Below are 18,744 nucleotides of genomic sequence, written 5' to 3' on the forward strand. Positions count from 1 at the left end.
CAACAGGTACTTGGCAAAGCGAACCATCTCGATGCGTGGCGCTCCAGACCTCGGACTAGGAGTCCAGCTCCCTCACCCGTCCGCCTCTGGTCTGGAACGGAGCCCCCGCCAGCTCGTCTGGATCCGGCCTGGTCCGGACGCTGCAGATCAGAAATGTCTCTGACGCTGCCGCTGGTGCTTGTCAACAAGCCCGATATGTTGACAAGCCCAAACTCTGTTTTCTCTATCTTTCCCATTCTTCGAGAGGCCCCTCCCCCGTTCTTGTCTTTGTTTGAACTTTCCTTTTCCCTTCGTCCTTCGTTCTCGAGTGAAGTGATAGTCAATGTCCTGTCAAGACTGATCTACCATCGTTACGTTACCTTCTTTCCATTTTCTTCATCTCAACTTTTTAGAAATTCCGTAATTTTATCACATTCCACTGTTTAGACCAAGGTATCAGACCAGACGATCATTGCCTTGCAGTCGTCAAGTAGCCCACTTCCACCTCCCGAGACATACATAAAAGTGGGAGATCTCGATCAATCAACTCTCAATTAGCCGACTGTCCACTCCCTTTGCTCATCTTCACACGTTATGCGCATGATCCTTTCCGACTGAGGGTCGAGTATCACCAGGAACCTGGTCCGCGGATAGATCAGGATCGACATACCGCTGGCGGGAAGATAACACGGATCGCGGATCACCGCACAGAATGGCATTCTCTAGCCCCTTGTTGACGGTTTTGGCCCTGGCCTTGCTCCCGGCATCAACTTTGGCGCAGAATGATCCGGTCAACGACTTTTGCCGTCGCTTTGGGCACCAGACCGCTGTCGTCGATAACAAGCTCTTTATCGATGGCGGCCTTGTGAATTGGAATCCACTTTCATCTTTTCCAGCCAACTACTCAAGTATATCACCTCAAAAATCACACCTGCAGTCCCGTCTCCTTTTTCATCCAATGGCAACATTCAGTTCCCACTAACACCCTGTTCAGATACATGGCTTCTATACCAAGATCTGTCTTCATCTACGGCTTCGGGGATGCCCCCCCTTTACGCCAATCTCTCCAAGAATGGATCAATTCCTAACGTCGCCGGCGGTGCCCTTTGGTCTGACAATGTCAACAAGCGACTCTATCTGTTTGGCGGGGAACGCAATGCGGGGGAATCGCCTATGCCCTTCAACCTATACGGCTATGATATCCTGAATAATCAATGGGATTCTTTCGGCCCATCTCGTACGGGGGCTTCGATATCAAAGGTTAGCTACGGCGCGGGAGTCTCTGTCGATACGCGCGGCGAAGCATATTACTATGGTGGATGGTTGAGCAACGCCTCCGTTCCTGGATGGGGCACTGGTCCGCCAGTCGCAACGACCGGCTTGGTGAGATACACCATGGATACCAATAGCTTTGCCAACAACACTGGGTAAGGAGAGGAACCTTGGTCAAGCGAATGCACATGATACTAACACCTACAAAGTCCTGACAATGTACGACGTGCCGAGGGCAGCCTGCATTACATCCCCGCTGGAGACGGCGGAATGCTCATCTACTTTGGGGGCATACAGGATCTGGCTGGCAATGGAAGTTCTACCATTGGCCAGCCCATGGACCAGATATTCATATACGACGTGCTCAGCAGCAAGTGGTACACGCAGAAAGCCTCAGGTGATGTTCCTGGAATGCGACGACGATTCTGCGCGGGCGTAACTTGGGCAGGAGACCAGTCGTCCTACAATATGTGAGTACATTGCTTCATGTCCATACTCACTATTTGCAACCCATCTAACACATATTCCAGCTACATGTACGGCGGCGCCAATGTTCCAGGCGTGCTGGGCGCGGGATTCGACGATCTCTACATCCTCTCGATCCCAACCTTTACCTGGATCAAGATGTACCCCATCGGCCGCAACGGGACAGGAGACTACCCTCACCATTCAATGTCCTGCAACATCGTACCTGGCCGTGCGCAAATGATTATCTCGGGTGGCACGTTTCCGCTCTCCCAAGACTGCGATTCGCCCGGGCAGTGGGGAACCCACAACGCGGACCTCGGGAAACAGAATGCCGGCAAGGTTGTCTGGGAGTTATACAAGCCCAACAAGACAACATACGCCGTACCGGACGAAGTCATTGCCGTAGTAGGAGGCAACGGCAACGGCGGCGCTACAAAGACTGCACCGGCGGCTGGTTTCGACTACACCGACGTCAGCCTCCTCATCACGCTCACGGCCAGTATTCCGAGCCGTACGCCGACGAGAGATGTCGGCAGTACCGGTACTCCTGCTCCCACAGGAGGCCTATCTACAGGTGCCATCATTGGCATCGCGATAGGAGCTGCAGTTCTAGTCGGCGCCATCGCCTTGGGATGCTTCTTCCTGGTCCGTAAGCGTCGGTCAGACCGATTCCACACCGGAGCATCGCCGCCAGGACCAAGCCACGTATATCACGCCCAGAGCATGTCAGAAGCGTGGTCACCACCCGCGGCATCGCCTTACTCACCACCATACGGACCTTCTCCATTCACGCCTCCTCCCCTGTCCGCACATCCGCAATCACCGCACCCAATGTCCGCGCACACGGTGCCGCCGCACATGGGCCCGCCGGTAGAGCTACCTTCCGAGCCGTCATACACGACTACACCAGCGGCTCTCGCGGGCACGACGACGCTCACAAACATATCGTCCACGGCGTCGTACCCGCCGCAGCAGGCGTACTTCCCTGAGACGACGACGCTGCTAAATCAGCCGCAGTACGACGCCCACGGCAACATGTGGATGCCGCAGGTGAGCATGGTGCAGGTCGCCACCGGGGTGAGCCCGCCGTTGCCCGAGTACACGCCGGCGAGGGGCGACCAGAAGACACCGCAGCCGACGGCGGCCGAGGTACGGCACGAGCCGCCGCCGCAGGAGCCGCAGGAGCTCAGTGCGGACCCGGATGACCGTGCGGAGATGAGTACGAGGCAGGAACACCAGACGTACTATAACAGATGAGTTTGGTTTTTGCAGGCGCGTGGGTTATTCTGTTTCTTTGTAGTTAGCCTGAAGCCTGGTCTGTCAACGATAATACCGGGCCAGAGATGGAGGTGAATGGGATAGTGGTACTGTCGAAGGAGTCTAGCGTTTGCCTCTTTGGTTTGTTCATTCTTGTTACTGGCACTATTCCCACTTGGAGTTGATGGTATGGAATTATGATCACGCGAATTTCAGTAATTTCTCAAGGTACCTAGCATACACCTTGAACCATCAGGGTTCGGAGCCATCAAGGTTCAGAATGTGATAAGGATTCCGCGAAATTTCGATCGTTGCCAGTCCGCTGATCCGTTTCGTGTAACTCCATGACATCCATGCCCAAGAGAGATAGTTACACCGCATTACAACAGCAGCGCCCGCAACGTTCGACGCGTTGTGGCCTCTAGGCTCTAGCCCGTGAATGAATTTTGCCAAGATCACATCAATATGAGTCAAGGTCGCGTGACTTGTCCGCATGCGGAACTCCTCTGGACCCTGAGAGACCACCAACCCATGCAATGCCGGCAGGCGGAGGGGGGCGCCGAGCAATGGCTATCCTCTACCAAGCAGACTCTAGGATCTTGCCCCCCGATCCTAAGTAGGGCCCGGGTGATGTGATGAGTCCATTTCATGATCGGCTCATCAGCCGCAGCGCACCGTTGTCCGCCCACTGCTCTCTCTTCACGAGTCCATACCCCTCTCTATCACTGTCACTCTGTGTATATACACGTTTACGAAGTGTACACTCATCAAGGTCGTCCGGGATTCCTTCGTTGCGCTGCGCATATGCCGTGAAAATTTAATACATCAAGAAACCCGATGGCCCCCAAGGCCCCCGTGAGTTCCATCACCGCAGGCAGGCATCGAGTGTACATGTAGCATAGCGCAGAAGTCAAAACTCCACAGCAACGAACCATGACCGTGGCTTCCAGGAGCTTGTATTTAGGTCCTCTTGGCGCGCGTGGATAGAGACAGGTGTGAGAGGGTCCCCACGATGCTGTGTAACCATCGGGGAGGAGAGGGTGGGAGGGCGGCCATGTGCACCTCGGTGCCGAGAAAACGATTTCCGTTGTCACCAGTCTTTGCTGCTTCCTGTATCTATACAGGTATACTTTTACCTCACAGTTACACAACGGTTTCTGAACCCTCCTCTATCCGAATCGTGACTCTGCAGACTCCAGACTTTGGAGAAGAGGCATCCCGATATCGCACTCATGATCTGCAGGTGACCGGCACAGCGATGCTTCAATAAACGAGAGCGATATCGGACAGCTCGCTGTGCTTGTGACTCAATCGTCTTGCCCGGGAGGGGCTGAGATATTTGATCCACCGAGCTCGGTGAAGTCTGTGCTCTTAAGTCTGGGTAGTTGTTGGTTCGCAAAGGTTTTGTTGGAGCTCTAATGGAAGGGAGCTGTTCAACATGGGTGAGTGGACGGGGGATGGACAAGTTGAACGCTGATGCTGGAACCCTTCCCCCCCCCCCCCTTCCCGGGGCCGGCCGGAAGGGCGGGGCCAAGTCACGGAGCTACTTTGCTGCTTTGGACGGACGGAACACTACTTTACTTTGGTGACTAACTTCGACCTGGATCTACCGACCAACTGCCGCATCCACTTGTTCACGTTGTTTTGAATTATCGATATGGACGATCCTAAAGAGAAGATCTGTGATAGTGACGGGTTGTGCAGTAAACTTCGGACTGGCTAACGTTAGGAATAGAGCCGCCCCATGTAGCCAAGAGATGTAGTGCCGTCAGCCCAGCACGTCCATTTACCATTCGGCCGGGAACAGGATGAAATCTCTTCCTTAGTATGCGCTCTACTCTAAGCGACGGGCGACGACTGCAAGTTAAGCCGATCACCACGTTAAGTCAGTTGAGAAAGCATTTCGTCATAACGTTCCGATGGGGCGTTCGCTTTGCAGAGTCGACTAGCGTAGATCGGAGAGAATAACAAAACGAGTAACCGGCATATTCCATGATGGGTAAAAACCAGTGCAAAATACACCTTTCCCACTACCCTATCCCACTACCTGAGTCTGGATCTTTCCTCCTAGCCCCTCCATCGGCAGATCTCCCTCCTCCCACATGGACAAAAAATTTCCAATGGCAGATCCGGAAGGGAAAGAAAATGGGTTGACAGTCCCGCGAGCTAATACGGAATACCTCTAGTCGAAAAGCCTCCTTGCGCCTATGTATGATGTAATACCGAAGGAGGGAGGGGGACCTGGGCTCAAGCCGCACCGGCGAGAGCGGGAGGAGAAGACCCCCAATGTGTCTCAGTGGGAAGGACAATCAATTTCTGCAGGGTCCAGAGTGCCCAGAGGCGCTCGACGTCGGGATGTGCGTTGACTGACGGTGTGGCCCAGAGTCTTCCATTGTCAAGCCAGGAACACTGCCCGCACTCTTTTGTGCCAATGTCTCAACGACCACGGTGGGATCTCTCCGAGGGGGCGGTGGGCATGGGGACAGGGAAGAGATCAAAGTGAGAATGTCTCAACGGCATGTGGGCAGAGACATCTCCCGTTTGTTCCTCGTCAAGACTCCTGCCCTCTCAACCGCCATGGTCGTTCTCTTTGAACCCCTCACGATGCTGACGACGTGCGAGGTTCGCAAAACCGCATTCGGTAGCAAAAGGTACCGGATTCAGAAAAGGTCGCTCGAGCAGCTCACCAACAGCCAAGACACCATACTATGCCTATACAGATCCCGGCCGAAGACAGAAAAAACGGGGTACGAACGACTTAATCCCCCTTGGGTTCTTTAGCTCTTGAGCTCTTTAAGCTCTTTAGCTCAACGCTAACCTACATGTCATGGACTTGACCTCTAGGTGGCCTTGGCTTCTTGTCGACTCCGAAGCTGGCTGTGTTTTTTGGTCGCCACCAAAACCAACAACACCACCCAAGGAAAAACAGAACGCCCAACACAGGACCCGATCCCGCCGTCGTTCCCTGTAGACTGTAGTAGTTCAAGATCGGAGTCCCGTCCCAAAGCTCAGGTCGCACCCGCATCGACCGCGGCCGCCTAGAGCAGAGGCACGGATCCCAATTGCCGTGAGCCGCATGCGAAAGACACGCGACGCCACGTCCCGCTTAGCCCAGAGGCCTGGACAGCCTTGACCCATAACCTTACCAAGCGCTTGGAAAATACTGCAGAGAGGCTCAATGATACTGTGGTAGGCATTTGAAGTTGTTACTCTGGTCATGGTCATGGTCATCACAAAGTTCAACGAAGCCGTTGCACCTTTATGAAGCATGTTTCTAATTTCTCTGATTGTCTATCACGCTCCTCATAATTCTATCATTGCTCTATGAACCTGACGTTCAAGCGAACAGAAACTCATAACCAGGAGCATTTCGTCCTCATTATTATGCCTTTAGCTATCGATTATCATGGCGCGGTAAAGAGAGCGAGTGAAGAGAAAATCCTGTTAGTCCCTCCGCCCATCACATCTGTACCAGCCCTATTCCGGCGAACCGGGAAACCAACCCATCCAAAGAGCCCCATCAAGCCACCGAAAGCCACTGCCGCGAGACGCTTGTGAGAATCTGGCCCGTACGGCCGTCGCGGCGTAGACCGGCGGCTTTGACAAGCGTCGAGCGTGGCTTTCTCGGTAGGTCCTCCACGCGGGGTGCATGCCGTTCTGCGTGTAGAACGGCAGTGCATATGGGCAAAACAACGGGATACAGAGCAAGATTATGTTCTCGCAAGGGAAGGAAGACAGACAAACATCAAACTCCAGAATGGTATAAGTAAACGTCTCGCCCCGGATGCCATGGTGAAGTTTTTAGATAGACCAGACAGCCTCAACTCTCTCACACAACAAACAACCTCCTCATCAACAAGACCAACAAGACCTTTTCACTAAGGTTTACCATCCTATCCTCACAACCGGTCTCTAATATCTAATCAACATCAACAAACTAAAATGGCTCGCCGCGCTTCCCTCATCGTGACAGCCCTCCTGGCCGTCTGCGCCTCCGCGGCTCCCGCCCCGATGCCTCAGCGCTCGTCAAAGATCACGGCCGTCAAGAACATCTTCACCGTCGGCAACGTCTCCTTCGCCAACAGGCTCTACTGGGACTTTAGCAAGCTCGCCAACGGCGCTAAGGTGCCCGACGGCCTGCGCGTGAGCGGCTACCCCGTCAGCGACACGCACGTCTTCGTCACGCAGAACGCCTACATTAACGGCGGCTACCTCAACCTCAAGGTCGACGGCGGCCAAAAGTCCAAGCCCTACAAGTCTGGCGAGGTCGTCACCGTGGCCCAGAACATCAAGTACGCCTCTGTCCGGACCGTCGCCGTCTTCTCCGAGCCCGCTGGTGTCTGCAATGGTAAGTCTACCCCCTTCGACAGATCTCGCTACCTCACCATCAAACACTCTTTCGAGACTAACACAACATCAACAGGTATCTTCTTCTACAAGAACGACAACCAAGAGACCGACATTGAGTGGCTCTCCGACGCAAACTCCCAGAGCAACGCCGGCAAGCGCCAGGTCTGGTTCGCGAACCAGGCCACGAGCAAGTCCTCCCCCAAGTCCTGGCTCTCCGTCCTGCCCCCCACGAACCCGACCACCACGGAGCACGAGTACCGCATCGACTGGATGCCCGGCGTCGTCCGCTTCTTCGTCGACGGCATCCAGACCTGGCAGACCACCCAGAGCGTGCCCTCGCAGGCCGGCCCCTGGGTCTTCAACAACTGGGCCAACGGCGACAAGGGCTGGAGCGCCGGTCCCCCCGCCGCCGATGCCATCTTCAAGATCAAGGAGATTGACATGTACTACAACACCGCATGAGAAGCCTACCTACTCGGCCAACACACATCATTGGGCAGGCTTCTGCTTCACAGCTCAAATTTTCAACTTCATCGTACATACTTTTGGATAATGACAAGGCAACCAATTCATGAGGAGGAAAACGGTCTTGGAACAAAGGGAACTAATTGGACATAATGAGGAAGGAAAACGAACAATAACTTCATGAACAAAATGGAACCAGCTACTAAGGAGGAGGACATAATAACGAGGAGGGCTTACTTCATGACCATAATGCAATAGTAATGGACATAATAATACAGAAAATCAGAAAACCCCCAAAATCGAGTCATTATCAAGTGTCATGCAGCATCCGATGCGCACCATTGTGAGAAGAAATGGGAATGACCCTAGGCCGCGGATTGAACAGCTCATCGGGACGGATGCATCGTCACCGACCCTCAAGCATTTGCCGTATCCGAGTCAAAAAGCACCCGGCGGATGGGGCAAGATATCCGTCCGATGCGTGGAAACGTGGAGGCGGGCGGGCGGCCGCAGGCCCTGCTGCTGCCGCAGCAGCAAGGGCAAGGCCATGCAGGTAGGAGAGAAAGAAGACAGAGGTCTCTTCTCACCCTCGATGTCCGCGGGTAAAAAGCTACTGTCAAAGCTATGAACAATCAGGGTCTCCACGATCTTCTCTTCCACGATATGTATGGACCCCAGAAAGTGATAAAAAAGGGTTAGCGGGTTGGAAGATCATCCCATGCGAGGAACAAGGGGGGAGGGGGGGCATTTTCGACTTTTGGATGCGACGAGCTTCTTGCGGTTGGGTTCGTCCGCACACTATCCTCCGCAAGCCTCCGCTTCCCGCCCGCCCGCATAGAATGATGCTCCATAGATAAGACTCATCGGGAGCCGTTCGTTTGGTGTGTAGTCAATTTTTTCCTTCCCCATTGTGCGGACCAGAGATCGTCTTTCGCGCCCACCCGTGTGCCCAGTGTGGCTGGCCCACGATGCCCGTCCATTGTCGTCTGTTTTTACGTTGGCCCGAAGACAATCCGAGGCCGGTTCGGCCCCAGTACCCGCAGACGGGATAGCTCTAGCCTCTTGAGCCTCATGTGGAAAAGCTTCGGGCGTGGGAAAAAGGGGGACGAAGTGCGAAGAGGCTAATGAGAGCGTTTCCCGTGGGCCAGGTTGAGGATGTCCGATAATCGGAAAGCATGGTTCTTTCGTCTCTCGTTGGTTTGCTGCGACTTTTCGACCTTTGCGTACAATACGGCCGCGCGCGCCCCTCCAACTCCTCTCAGGTCCTCGTTTACGCGATGTTCTGGACTTTGGGCTAAAAAGGACTTGAACCGGGGTAAGGGGGGGGGGGTGGTTTCTCCTTGAGACGAGACAGGCAGACGCGAGTGCGGTTCGCGAACCTCTCAGAGGCTCAAATGGCGTTATCTTGCATGATAGCTTCCTTTCCACCCACCCCTGTCTCTCGTGGTGCTCTTCGGGATGGCGTCCAAAGGGTTCTGGGTTCCTGTCAAGGAGGGTTGACAAACCCCACCAGTCCGTGGGGTACTCTTTCAACAATCCCGAAAGTATCCGACCCTGCCCGGTGTGGCCTGGGTAGTCACGGTGTGTTCAATGGATGCGTGGGATGGGATGTGGAAGCGATTGGTGTGTATCTGGCCGAGAGAGGCAAAAGAGCTTTCGCCGGTTGTTCGTACGGGGGACGAGAGCTGAAGCAGAAATTTTCGTCGATTTTGGCTTTACTGCGTAGCTTCAGCTTCAGCCCTTTTCAACGGCGGCCCCTTTCAGCTTGTAAGCGAGGACCCTGAACTAAGGTAGGCAAACACCGTCAGCAACGCGTACGACAACCAATGACAAGCTCCAAACGCAAGAGAAGGGTTGAATTTTTCTTGTAGCTTTGAATTTCCAAGCTATCGGGAACCGATTTTCCACTTTGGCTCGGTGATTTAGACCACCGAGGATCACACCCATCAAGGTGAGTGACGAGGGGCCCGAGGGGTTCTCATGAGCGCGCGGCTGCTCGGCACACCTTGATGGGCGGGCGCTTTGCAGATAGCAGGATAGCGACAGATGGCCCAGAAAGTTGAAGAAAAGAACCAGGGAAACAGTTCAAGATAGTCTTGGATGCCCCATGGTTACGCCATGCCGTCTTCTGCCGCCTGCCGTCAGTGACGAAGCTCAAAGAAGAGGAGGGGTCGCGAGCGTGGGGTTGAAACTTGCGAGCTTGATGGCGTGCATATCGAGAGACTGACTGCCGCCCGTATCCGTGGGAGTTCAGGGTCTAGACACAAAAGAGGCATGCCGAACGGAACGGAATCGACACGCACGTCGTTGAGATGAAAAGTGACGTTTTCTTGCCTGCTCATACGCAATAAGCAGAATATCTGTAACAACTCCTCGGTCCAGGATTGTATCTCTCCGTATCGCCGTAAATCTCGGGAGTTGCGTCAAAAGTAACCCCGCCGATGCCAAGCTGGTGGAATATAGAACAATCTAATCAATCATCTATCAATCTATCTATCAGTCAGTAGCAAAACTCTAGTCGGACTTCGGATGCTATGGCAAAAGGAGAAAAAATCCAAGCCCCCCACGCAGAGCAGAAAAAGGCAGATTAATTGAGTAGCAGCATGGCACGCCCACTGGGGACGCACGCAGAACTTTCGATGCCGTGACAGGCATGCTGTAGAAACTCTCTTGCTCAAGAAGCCCCCGGTTAAGTTCCCTTTGCAGACGAATGTCATTTTCAAATCACAGGTTGACACGCAAACGTGCCATCTGGGTAGCCGTAGAGTGTGCCAGCCACCTTGATAATTCTAGACCATGACAGGAACCTGCTCAGAGATAGCCAAACAGTCGGGAATGCAAGAGTCTCAGTGGACGAGGTTGAAATTTTGTGCGCTTGCGTATCTTGTCACCCCAATCGTTCATGTCGCGGCTCTTGCCGCGCATGCGTCCTCTACTGGAACTGGTAAGTATCTCCCGTCGGTTGATGGCACAATGAGTTGCCAATTGCATTGTGTCTGCGCGTTGCCTTGCACTCACAGCAGCCGCCTATTCACTGACTCCGACATGCCCCCGAGGAAACTCAAGAGGTGATATCAGACGTGATATGAGCAGACCTCGACCAACGGTTGTCAGCCACGCCAGTCAAGCCGACGGCGATTCATGATGGGACCTTAGCACATGCATCTTACGCCTACTTTCGAAACCAGTCGGCATTCTTTTGTGAGGAAAAAAATGTGACGAGATAGTGTTTCTATATTGTCTAATGGCACGCCATCGCCACTCATCATGTGTTGTACAGTTGTAGTACCTAGGCATATGAAGCAAGCGGCAGTTGGTGCTCGAACAGCTCACATCACATCACACCCCGCATTCCTGAGGTGATCAGGGTTCTACCTACCACCGACTGTTAGCAGCACGAACAGAAGCAAGAAAAATTGATCAGCATATCTGGTTCCGGCCGTTTCGAACTTACGAATGTGATGGAACTTACATACACGCCATTACGGACCATCGTGCCATCCTTCACCGTTTCCATGTGTCACAGTCACCGTCCTCTAGCTCGGCCACCAAGAAAAAGAACGTTATGTTTAGGGCCTCTCGGATCTAGCAGTAGACTGGGGGATCGCCATATAGCGGTCATTTGGACTGGGGACCGGGGACTGGGGGGAAAGAGAGAGATGCTTAAGCCCACGGCGGCCGGCGTAGGGTGCATTAGACTATTGACATAATACTTACCATAGTACTCCGTACCAACGGACTAGAAGGTACCTATTCGAGAGACTTTGTAGACTGAGTGTCGATCGTTCATCCGGCACTGTTTATTAGTTTGCTTGTATTAATGCAGACGATGCTCGACGGCTTTGACGGATGCTGTTCCCTTGGGCGGAGAACAGTTACGATTGACGTGGGCTTTCCGGTGACTTTCTACGTTGCATACCTTCGGATACTCCACGGGCCTAGTCTTCCGGTGTTCCATCGAAACCAGAAAAGTTGATCTGTTCTCTCAATGTCGAGATTCAACATTACAATTACCCTCTGCATAGGGACCCTCTTACGCGGCGACAGATGGCATGAGGAAACTTACGATGTATGGATTGATAGTTCGACAAGACATAGAGAGTACCAGCATGCCTGTAGGCTATATCAAGCGCTAGCTGCTCAACCATGTCTACTGCCCCATAACTCCTTTGCAGTAACAAAGTCACTCCAGTTACAGAGACACAGAACTGGCCAGTAGCTTGGCATCTTTGTGGGAACGGGGGAGAAATGCAGATGAAAATTTTCCGTCGGCTGCCCTCTCCGATGCCCGATGGGTTGGGATCCCCGCAACGACCCAAGGGGAAAGGAGACAGAAATGTTGCATCAATAATACATCGTTACGGTGAACCAGAGAAGAAACGGGGGGAAAAATCTTTCTTCCTCTGACCAAACGTGATGGAAACACGTGTTCTGTGACGGACGGGAAGAAACGTCGTTCATGTCAAGTTCCCACCGTCTCAACGTGGATGAAGCAGCCACTGTGGTAGGTGGTTTGCGGCCTACCTTGGACAGTTGGATCCGTCCTAGACTTGACTAACAAGGCAAGGTAAAGGCCGGGTTGGGGAAAAGGCCCACCCACCGGTGTACGGATACAAGTGTGCGTGTGTGTGACTCTGGAAAGTGAAGAGACTGCTGAGCGGAAGCCCTTGCAGAGAACGGAGCCGGGACGAAGGGAAACGAGTGGATATTCTGTCAATGGGGCTCCGGGCTGTGTCGTCCTTGCAGTTTGCCCACTAAATTCTTTCTCATGGGGATTAAGTTTTTCTCGACTTGTTTCTGATGTGCCAGGGGTGGTTGCGAGGCGCTGAGGTCTGGAATCTCTGGAATCCTGGAATTTCTGCCCATTTCCACAATTTCTGATCGTCTTCCCTGCGTCGAGTCCGTCTTTGTCATTGTATTTTGTTGTTACCGGGAAGGGATGATAAGCAATATCTTTCGTACTCTGTGAGTCTGTGGAGGTGAAGCGAGTGAAAAAGGGAGACAAAAAACCGGAGCATGTTGCTTTGCGACGGGCGGCGGCGCGGCTGGCCGGAGAGGTTCCACGGGTCCACGGGCATGGCTCCACGGGTCACTGTTTTGCAGGATGTGAAAGAAAGGGAGCGGGTGGGACGGACGACGCCATCAACCCATACCCAAGGTACAAGGCACCGGACCGCCTCAAGCTCGCAGCGCCGTTCGGGAGCATGACGCCTCCAGGGGACTCGGAGCACCTCTTTGCCATTCAGCCGCTCTACCCCCAAGAGCTAAAATGTGCTCATCGTTGTTATGTGAGGTGGTTTCCTGTGGATACGGGTACCGGTACTCCACCGAAAGTCAAGCCGGCTTGTAATGAGTCGATGACTGACTCCTTGAGTTGCACAGTCGTTGTTGAAGTCTCTGAGCCGCTGAGCCTCTCGCGACGGGACGTGGGGCTCTCGAGGATGTGGGTTAGAGGCCTACGGATACTGTAGTGCCTTAGTTCCCTCCCTCAGAGTAACAGTTGCGCCTTTCAGTGGAGTTTGTTTCGAACTTTGTACGGCCTCTTGGTAACCCTGATGTGGCTTTTTTACTCGATTTCCTTAGGGCCCATTCGGGGGGAAACGTGCTCAGGGCTGTGGATGAGGTGATGTGAAAACGTCGTATGAATCACGAAATACCGGGGCCGGGGGGATGGAGGCTTTGGAGGCTCCTCCGTCGCAGCCGCGCAAAGCCCACAGCTAGCAGACAGCAGACGTCTGAGTCTCGGCTGCTCTTACTGCGTGCGTAGCAACCTCGTGGGAACTGGGAATGGCCCACTCGATCCGACTCGAACGATTTGCTAGACTTCAACTCGAGCCGTGGCGGGTCGCTGACAGAGAACCAAAGTTGTTTCGGTCATCAGTGTCCCCGTCGTCTGTTGTTCCCCAACATGTTGTGCCCTTTGAGGGAAATTGCAACATCCTCTGATCAAAGGGGACGTGCCGAAAGTGAGAAAACCGGGTATTGCATTACGGCGGCCTCTGGAGTCTGCTCCCGTGCTGCATTGCATTATGTTTGTTCTTTGCTGAGAGACAGCTGTGGCATGTGCTCACTAATCTCAGTCTGGTAGTCTGGACTCGCCGGAGACGTGTCCAATTTCTCAAAATCAAGGAACGGGAGAAACAAACACGATGGCGGTGCAGATGCGAGTAGAAAGGCAAGACGAGGAAATACCTCATTGGCCATCCCCGATGTAGAAGCTGGCTAAGAAGTGCCGTACCAGAAACACGTTGACTATGGTATCGTACGCTGTTAGTGAATACAGTCCACGTACACCTACTGTTCGGTATTCGCAGACCGGCATCCACCAAATCGGCGTACCTATGTGTGAGTTTGTTGCCGCTGCAAGGTACTTGGACCCTCGCCGTGACGGTGTGTCTTGTTTCGCTGGTCATGCAGTCGAAGCTCTCCATAATACGGGGTACGCAGCGAGGCACGTTGCATACAGCAGAGCGAGCCGACTGGCTGCCTTTTGGAATTGTAAAGTTGTACTGTTCATGCGTATGGAGCCCAGAAACCATCAGATCGTGATCGCTTCACTGGCTCAGAGAAAACGTCTCTGTTTCACGGGTGTCCCTTTCTGATGTTCTTCTCCTAGTGGCGGCTCTGTATCCTTCTTCCCGCTTTTCGTGTTCCCGCAGGAAGTTCCGTTCTCCACGCGCATCAAGTGCTTGTTTCTTTCGTCCAAGGACTTTGGACGGCCCGGCGTGTGATGTACCTCTTGGCTCGATCTGATGTGCAACGGTACATTGCGTGTCTGAGGCAGCCCGCACCGAGGCCGTAGAGGTTTCGAGCGGCCGCTGCATGAGCCTACGCGATATACTCTCCACGAGCATGTTTCTTGCCTGTTCCCTGGACGATTCCTTACATAAGGCGGAATGGTTGGTTGTACGTCGATGCCATCTTGAACTTATTAGCTAACAAGGCGTCGTTATGATGCAATTTTGGCACCGCAGTGTATATTGGGTACAGACGGACGCAACAGAATAGGATGCTCAAAAAATGGCTTCAGCACATGAGCAAGGGCTCTAGAGTCAAGGCCCAGGACGGCATGAAAGAGGCACCGGGGCCGATGGGGTGAGCTGATGACAGAATGGCGAAAATGATGCATCGCCGTGGCTCGACGACAATTGAGCCCCCTCGTTCGCGTCAGACCTGGCTCTTGTTAGTCCTCGCATGGCCAGTCACCTGGTCACACCTCACATCGCTCGCACCTTGTCCTCGGCTTCCAATAGGCGAAGCAGGCAGCTTGCAGCCTGCGTACCATTTTGTCATCCTGTGTCCAGCAGGTAGGTACTGTAGTGTAGGTACTCCGTGCAGAGGTGCAGAACAGAACACCAGGGCCGCCCAGTCCCCTTGTCGATCGTCTCAGAAAGGGTCCTATGGTCCAGTGATCTTGTGGTGGTGCCTCTAGGAGTGTACTCCGGTAGGTGTTGGGATGCCCTCCTTGCAGCTGTACCTGGCATTCTGGCATTCTAGTTTCCATCATGTAATGGTGGATGCTTGGCCACCATCCAAACACACCCAAGTGCTCCAGGGACGGCATCCGGTAGATTCGTAATTGCAGCCACGAATTCACCATTCACCGTTCACCGCTGCTGTTTTGGAAAGTGTAGGTACCTTGGGAATACTCTAGTAGATACGTGTTTACGTACTCACGTACTCCGCACTGCACGTGTGATGCCTTACATAATTCAAGCCCGAGAACGTCGAGAAGGAAGGAATGAATGTACGTAAAGGAAAGTACGAAGAGAAGTGCCTACCTTACATTGCGAAGCACCCTTGGGTACAAGGCGACGCGGGCAGGTTGGCACTGAGGTCAGGTAGACACGGCAGGCAGGGCAGGTACTGAGGAACTTTGGCTTCATCCCCAGACTTCTCTCTCGGCAGCATCGTGCATCAACCTCTGCTTCTCTTTGGACTTCCCCATATTTGCACTATTAAAAGCCCTGCTTGGTCTTTGGCGGCTTTGCCCTGGTCCGCACATCCCCCTCGTCTCGCTAAGTAGTGTAGTCTCTCCTGACCACAAACTGCGTACTTCGTACCCACCAGCGTCCACGCACGCAACGAGCTCTTCTGACTTCTCAGCTTCTCACAGACCAACGACAAGGGTCCCGGGTTACCCTTCTGGGTACGAGTGAGCCGCCCGCAGAGAGGGAATCAGACAGGCTTCCCCTGTCCATCGCAGGCCTGCAATCCTCCCCGCTGTGAGGTGCAAAGTGCAGATACTGAAGCCTGGTTTCTTTGATGCCATAATCCCCGTGACTACGAGAAGGCAACGGCGATATAAACCTCGGACCCCGATCTGGAATCTCGATCTGGAAAGAAAGGCAATTTTTCCATCGCTAGCGAACCCGTTTTCTCAACCACGTCAATAAGTCGGTGAAGAATTGAAGAAAAAAAAAACTCCCCGACCAGCGGCTAGACAAGAAACGAAGACGGGGGGACGGAAAAAAAAAGATATTGCGCAAGAAGACATTTTCCAAAGGAATTCCATACCATATTAGCTCGGGATACGAAAAAAGACACGGCTGCATACACATTACACACAGACTACAAAGAACGACATTTTATTCTCCGGTCTCATACGCAAGAGCCAACCCGCCAGTCCTCATACAGAAGCAGCGGCTATCCAGCAAGAGGCCAGAGAGCTCATTCCTAGCCTTGCAGCCCTTGCTTCCCACCGCTTCGTTTGGACACAAGCAGATCAAGACCCTCACGCCATACCCTTCTTAGCACGAGAGGGTTCATCAGGGTGTCTGGTCTCCGGTCGTCGTTACTACTCGGTACACCTGTAACCACATACAATTACAAGCTACAGCACCCATACCCGTACGGTTTGGGTGGCATTCTCGCTGCTGTCATCGGCAGAGTTGAGACGACGGACGAATCGGCGGCGCTTGATCCATCTCATAAGCTGGAGGTCCGTCCGCACCACAACATCTCCGCTTTCGGCGAGCCCACGGCCCTGCCTGTCCTTGCGTCAATCCGAGGTACCTTGCGTCTTTGCGGCTTGTCTGGGTACCGGGTTGAAAAATTTACAGAGGGTACGGGTGGACAAGGGGAGAGAAAAAAAAAAGAATATCCATACATCAACTTGCAAGGGAGTGACAAGTAAGGACGGCAACGGAAAGAGTCACACTCGATCGGGCTCCATTCATTCAACAAGAGAAAAGCCATTGAACACTATTCGAAGAGTCAAACCAACCGTCTGCGGGACTACATATATTTCCCGGCTCCAATTCTGTCCCGCTTCCAGGAGCCTCATCTGTCGCCAACTGCTCTCTTTCTTTTTCCTCGCCTTGACATTTCCTCGGCAATCTCGTCTTTGACTGAGTGATCACTACGTCAGTCTGGCTCTATTTCGTCTCAATCCACTTGAGGATCCGTCGTCCCTTCTATCGAGCACCTAGAAAGGGCAAACTACCTCACACTCACACACCTGCTGCTCGGCTTTCGCCTTGCTGATACACAAATCGCATCTCTCTTTCGCAAATTCCCACCCCCGAACGGAAGACGGACAACGGGCCAATTTGGAGCTAGCCAGCGCTGGTCCCCGCACTCGCTCTCGACTCTGGCGTCATCGTGCTTCCTAGGAGCTGTTTAATTAATTTCTCGAGAGATCGAGGCCGCAGCAAACATTTTGCTGCACCTAGCAGAGTACCTCCTAGTTCCGACTGTACCTAGACTTGACCTGCAGACCCCGGTTATCCCTGGAGCGAGAAACAAACCCACGCTGGTACAAGTCAACCCCGGTCTCTCACTCTCCATCACTCTACACTAAGCCTGGAGACTCAACCCGCGCACACCTCTCTGTCACTGAGTCTGAGTCTCTCACACCATCCACCTCGCCGGGTCTCACCAAAGATACCTACCTAGCACGGTAATAGCAACCGTCAGCGCAGGTACTCTTCTCAGTCTCTCCTCAGCCGAGCTAGCCCTCTCAAAAAAACACATCCGGCCAATCCTTCCTGCAAGCTTGCAGCACCACATCAGGCCTGCTTGGACTGGCGGCACGCTTCTTTTATTCCCTTGACCTCCCATCCCATCTTGTCCTATCCCGTCCTGCCTTGGACACACCTCTCTTCTCTCTCTCAGTGTCTCTCATTCCTAGACTTGTCTCTTGCATTAAAAACTTCCGACTGGCCTGATAGGAGGAACACGGGCTCTCTCTTTCAAGTTTTCAACTGGAGCATTGTATCAGTCACGGCCACGGCGACGGTCACGGCCACAAACCCGCACCACAACCCATCCATCAGCCATCCATCGCCCACGGGCAATCCATCACTTATCAGCTCTCGGCCAAATATACATACATATCCACTCCCACACCCCCCAGCCAAACCCGCCGCTATCTTTCAATCCATCACCAAGACGCCTTAGCTACTAGAAATAAGGCATACCACATCAGGCGTCCCCTGCACATTGCGATAGCTCGAGACCCTTCTTAATCCTCCCAGCACCCGCTCTGACCTGCGGGGGAAGACCAACGACCGGAGAAGAAGAAAAAATCTCTTCAGCGGGCGGACAAGACACACGGAGTCACAGCCGACGACCACCACTCTAACCTACCTTACCACCACTACCTTACCTGTTCGTTCACTCAGCCCAGGGCTTCGAATTTGCCACTCGGAACGCGTGAAAGCAGGGACCAATTTCCTGCATTCCCATACAAGGCCACCAACAGGCAGTCTAGATTCACATCTCACCGATTTTTGCGAAAAATTTTCACTGTTGCAGAAGAAAAGGGTTCGGAAATCTTCTTCCCTCGTCCGACGCTGCTTCACCCATCGCCTCTGCCAAACCCGACGGCCGAGACAGGACGGACGTTCGCAACTGCAGTAGCACTACACGCTGTTGTTCGTCAATCATCGCTTCTTGGGGGAATAGAACGGCGCTACCCCTCCACCAAACCCGCCCATTCCCCGCTTATCT

At 53.4% G+C, this 18,744-nt stretch overlaps 5 protein-coding genes across 5 annotated transcripts; 3 read left to right on the plus strand and 2 right to left on the minus strand.

The window, feature by feature from the left end:
- Positions 1–31: 31 nt before the first annotated feature.
- CCOS01_15395 (uncharacterized protein) lies at positions 32–163 on the plus strand (the record flags this gene model as incomplete). Its single annotated transcript, XM_060463534.1, has 1 exon — positions 32–163. One exon carries the CDS (start codon positions 32–34, stop codon positions 161–163), a length of 132 nt encoding a protein of 43 aa, XP_060306137.1.
- Positions 164–691: 528 nt separating this feature from the next.
- Positions 692–2,976, plus strand: CCOS01_15396 (cell wall anchored protein; the record flags this gene model as incomplete). Its single annotated transcript, XM_060463535.1, has 4 exons — positions 692–887; positions 974–1,406; positions 1,461–1,721; positions 1,782–2,976. The coding sequence occupies 4 exons, from the start codon at positions 692–694 to the stop codon at positions 2,974–2,976; spliced, it is 2,085 nt and encodes a 694-aa protein (XP_060306138.1).
- A 3,477-nt stretch (positions 2,977–6,453) lies between these two features.
- Positions 6,454–6,765, minus strand: CCOS01_15397 (uncharacterized protein; the record flags this gene model as incomplete). The annotated part of the gene is made up of 1 exon (XM_060463536.1): positions 6,454–6,765. A coding segment is annotated over one exon (312 nt), but the record flags the coding sequence as incomplete, so codon positions are not given.
- Positions 6,766–6,918: 153 nt separating this feature from the next.
- On the plus strand, positions 6,919–7,788 carry CCOS01_15398 (uncharacterized protein; the record flags this gene model as incomplete). The annotated part of the gene is made up of 2 exons (XM_060463537.1): positions 6,919–7,324; positions 7,400–7,788. 2 exons carry the CDS (start codon positions 6,919–6,921, stop codon positions 7,786–7,788), a joined length of 795 nt encoding a protein of 264 aa, XP_060306140.1.
- Positions 7,789–13,075: 5,287 nt separating this feature from the next.
- On the minus strand, positions 13,076–14,712 carry CCOS01_15399 (uncharacterized protein; the record flags this gene model as incomplete). Its single annotated transcript, XM_060463538.1, has 2 exons — positions 13,076–13,247; positions 14,678–14,712. 2 exons carry the CDS (start codon positions 14,710–14,712, stop codon positions 13,076–13,078), a joined length of 207 nt encoding a protein of 68 aa, XP_060306141.1.
- Between the last annotated feature and the right edge of the window lie 4,032 nt (positions 14,713–18,744).

The sequence above is a fragment of the Colletotrichum costaricense genome, assembly GCF_030867565.1.
Source record: "Colletotrichum costaricense strain IMI 309622 chromosome Unknown Scaffold_23.1, whole genome shotgun sequence".
Lineage (NCBI taxonomy): Eukaryota > Fungi > Ascomycota > Sordariomycetes > Glomerellales > Glomerellaceae > Colletotrichum > Colletotrichum costaricense.